Raw genomic sequence first — 4527 nt, forward strand, 5'->3', positions numbered from 1 at the left:
GAGGGAGAGGGAGAGGGAGAGGGAGAGGGAGAGGGAGAGGGAGAGGGAGAGAGAGAGGGAGAGGGAGAGGGAGAGGGAGAGGGAGAGGGAAAAAACAAAAACCTTATCCCTTCAAAAACAGACCTGAAGTGCAGAGCTCAATACCAAGACCTAGACCAAGGAGATGCTGAACAAGGTTATCAGGAGTCATAATGGAGACTTTTCCATTAACCCCGTTTGGAGTTAAAGTCAACAGTAGCATCACAGTCAATAAGTGCAAATTATGACATTGGCAAAGTCTCTTACCCATAGTTTATGAAATGTCTTAATGACAGAGTAAGGTGATCATGCTGAGATGATGTTCCATGCAGATGAACTGGTGTTGTGCACAGTCCATCTCAGGCAAACTAGTTGAATTTGTGAATTTGTGATGACTTACACATAAATCTTATTTCAGTAAGCCAAAAACTGAAGATTATGTCAAATAAGTATGAAATCCTAAAGTCTCTGGTAATGTATGAAGTATCTTCCTTATCTATGTTCATTCAGTGGAAAAAAAGTGGTGATGAAAGATAGAGAAGACATTGTTTGCCTTTCTGAGTATACCTTCCCTAGACAAGAAACATCCCATGTCACATCTGCCCACCATCAAATGACAATCCTGGCTGCCTCATTGTCCTTGATACATATGTGTACATGTGTGTGTGTGTGTGTGTGTGTGTGTGTGTGTGTGTATATACGTATATATATACATACACATACATATATATACATACATATACATACGTATATGTATGTGTATATATATATATATGTATATATATATATACACACATATATAAGTATACATATATATACTCCATAAGAGTCCACAGAAGAGGTATGATTCAGCCTAAGTGTGCTATATGCAAATGTACTGTGAAAAGAGTTTTTCTTAACATTTACCTCTGTCAGAGAAAATGTGGTTTTCCATTTGCTTTTATTCCCCTTAGTACTGTCACCTTAGCCATGCTGATTACTATGAGATGAATGATTTTCTGTTTTTTAATCATTATTAGGCATAGTCTCTGATTATGAAGTCCTCCTCCCATGGTCAGCTGGTTTACTTTTAAACAAATATTTATTCAGTGCCTACAATATGCCAGCTATTGTCCAATTTATCATAGTCCTTGACCTAAGGTCGCCAGAGGCCATTTGTACTGCAATAAATGATTCTGAAAACCTCAGCTGCATAATGTTTAGGTATGCATCATTTTCAGAATAATAGAAAAGCCTGCAGTGAGCCTGCTTATCACTCAGCTAGAGGTCCCAGGGGTCAAGCTGTGCCATTCAAATCTATCCTCCCCTGGCTGGATTTGGCAGTATCCATATGGTGGGAGTTATCTGATCTGAAATAAATGTCAATGGATCATACTTTTAGCTACAACTCTGGGTCATACTTTTAGCCACAACTTCCAGGTCAGGGGCAAAAATTCAAGGAATCACCCCATTGGTTGCCACTTATCTGGGGAGAATGGTCCAGGAGAACACTGGTGGCTTGGGGTCTCACCTCTCTCTCACCGCCTCCCAGGACTGAGCTGCTCACCATTCTCTTGCATCCATGCACTCAACCCCCCAACCAGAAAAATTAAGAAATGTAGCCATTTCCCCATTTTAGGGTAAAAGATGGACAGCTAGCAATACCTTCTATATGGGGCTTATTACTGTGGAATTTTACTATAATTTCCTGAATGACAAGAAATTTCATGATCAAGGCCACTGGGTGGACCAGTTGGGAAATATTTCTTTGAAATGTTTTTCTCCAAATGTACTATTCTTTCTTTGTCTAATCCAGGTATCACAGTATAGATCAAAGGCTCTAACAAAGAATGGAGATGCTGGTACTATATGTAAGGCATCCTTCCATATGTCAAGTACAGTGTGATTGTTTAACTCGATTCTAAAGAGTGTCAATTCCACAAAATACCAAATGCATTACAGATTACTAAGGACTAGACTTCTTGCTTACTTGTTTTTCTTTGCCCACTTTTACCTTTGTTTCCATCCATACTAGTGCTCAGATGAATTGCAATCAATTAACAATTTATTTCTAGACAACTAATTCTGGAAATAATCAATAGCTGAAATTTCGGAAGTATGTATCACAAGGCTAAAATTAAAATAGTCAGGACATTGTCACCTGGTGGAAACAATTATTTGCTGTTCTGTTTGGCATAATTTTACTTAATTACATGTTCTAAAATTCTAACTTCTATCTGGTTAAGGACTATGGAGGTTATACACCCCAGAAAACAGTTTCATTTTTTTTTTCTAATGAAAGTTCATACTTATGCCCCAAATACTGCCCAATCTCAGAAAGCACACAAATACTCACTTGTTTAGCCTTGGTCTTTGTGATAGTGTCAGAAATAGGTTTCTTCCTCTCCTTCATGGCAGTTTTAGAAAACAATTCCTCAAATTCATGACAATCTATGGATGGCTCTTCAATTTTTTCCCAAATAAGTGAAGCACTGGAGTCTCTAAAGTTAAGCAAAAGACCAATGAAACAGTCATCAAACCAAACTACAAGATATTGTCGTGAGCATAAACAAAAATGAAGAGAAGGAAAGAAGGGCAGAAGAGAAAAAAACATGAGAGGAAGTCAGGAAGGAAGGCAGGAAGTCTGGAAGGAAGGGAAGAGGAGGTGGAAGCGAGGGCAAGAGGAAGGTGATAAGAAAGAATACTTTTTCTTTAAGACTCACACTTGTTTTATCAACTTGATAAGAAAGTTAAAATGCCATCAATATAGAATGAAGCCTTTGCCTAGAAAAAAATACTTTCCAGGAATTCTTAGTTATCAAATCACTGTATAAAAACATAGAAGCAAAACTCCTCTCAGTATAAGCTATGAAGGCAAGAAATATTTGATATCTCACAGTTCAAACCTGACTCATCAGCTTTGTGAACTGTGCACGGGTTAAAAAAGAAATTATTTTATGATCCAAGGTGGTACCCTCCATCTCCCACCCACTTTCATCACCCACTGTTATCTGACTTTAGTGACTGCAGATTCATGTCGTACCACCTAAAAAGGGTAGATCTATTTTTTGAAACAAAGGAACAACACAACAAAATAACTTCTTATAATGTATCTGGATAAAATGAGTTTGGGTCACAGTTTGACATGATGCCTCAGCATATATAAGTAACATGGAAATTACAGAAAGAATGAGCTGCAAATTTAGAAGTAGTCAAACTATGTAGATTCTTCTCCCCTAATGTGATTCAGTGATGAGAAAATTGTATAACAAATGAGAACGAGGCCTGGAAAGATCCTATTCTAAATGCATGCCACATCATACAAAAATTAAAAAAAAAATTCAAGGGATCGTGGAAAGTTAGAAAAAAAGGAAGTCCAGTAAAGTTTAAAGAGTATGGTTTGTCCCCCGCCAGCACATTCCTCACCCATGTGTCATAGTACTGTCCCAGGGATCAAGGGATGTCAACTATAGACTATGCATGGATAAGTAATATGGCAACAGCATACATGGTGGGAAGTATTCTTTTATAAATATCATTCCCAAGTATGACTTTATGACCACATTGTGTCACAAACTCTCTATATAAATGCCAGGAAATTCTCAAAACTAAATTATTTCACACATGGGTGTGGATATGTGTATTTTTGCATAGCACATCTTTGAAGAGAAAGACTACTGCAAACAAAAGGGAACAGTAACACAAGACTGTGCCTTTGAAAGAATGCAAAAAATATCCTCAAGAGTCAGTTTGTCTTTTAAGGATTTGATTTATATTTATAAGCTATTTGCTAGAGTGAGGTTCTGGAACAAGGCAATAGAGCATGTATGCTAAGAAAGATACATCCTCCCATCTTCATAAGATTGATCAATTAACTATACAGATAGATATCTGTACATCTTATACATTGATACACATATATCATTTGTTTTATATCTTTGATACTTTTGAGAAAAGTCTAAAATTTGAAATAACAGATTGGTTCACTAAATATTAACATAAAAATCTACAGATAAGTTTCAGAGCAGTACTTAAAAATGCACTAAATTGTAATTTCCCCAAGAGTTTTAAAGGTAAATGCTCCCTCCTGTTGACAAACTGTGCAAACATGAGCTCCAATTCATGTTACCTTTTACTATGCAGCTGAATTCTCGTCCAATACAGAGGCTTCATGGGCCGACAAGGCTCTACTGGCTGCTTCCTACTCCCTCTGTCTTGGTTCAGCCCTAATCCAAACAAGCCAGCTGGCAATGGAGGAGGAAGAAAACCACACACTTGTGGTGCTGATAAAGTGCTACTTCCAACTTGAGGGGGGAGTGGAGGGCCTGATCCAGGAAGCAGAGGGGGTGGGGGAATGCCTGGTCCAGAAGTTGGCAGGGTAGCTGGAACAGGTGGAATCCCCATACCTGGCAAAGGAGGAGGTGGAGGAACCCCAACTCCAGGCAGAGGAGGGGGAGGAGGTATTCCTTCACCTGGCAGGAGAGGGGGAGGAGGTATTCCCACTCCAGGAAGAGGCGGGGGAGGAGGTAT

The 4527-nt window shown here is 38.6% G+C and overlaps 1 protein-coding gene across 1 annotated transcript in view; it reads right to left on the reverse strand.

Moving 5' to 3' along the window:
- Positions 1-4527, reverse strand: part of FMN2 (formin 2) — a 346387-nt gene that overhangs the window by 246364 nt on the left and 95496 nt on the right. Inside the window, 2 exon segments of the mRNA XM_049635319.1 lie at positions 2354-2498; positions 4127-4527. The exon segment at positions 4127-4527 is cut by the window's right edge and continues 288 nt beyond it. Of these exon segments, the coding sequence (XP_049491276.1) occupies positions 2354-2498; positions 4127-4527 (546 nt within the window).

This window comes from Panthera uncia, chromosome F1, assembly GCF_023721935.1.
Source record: "Panthera uncia isolate 11264 chromosome F1, Puncia_PCG_1.0, whole genome shotgun sequence".
Classification (NCBI taxonomy): Eukaryota; Metazoa; Chordata; class Mammalia; order Carnivora; family Felidae; genus Panthera; species Panthera uncia.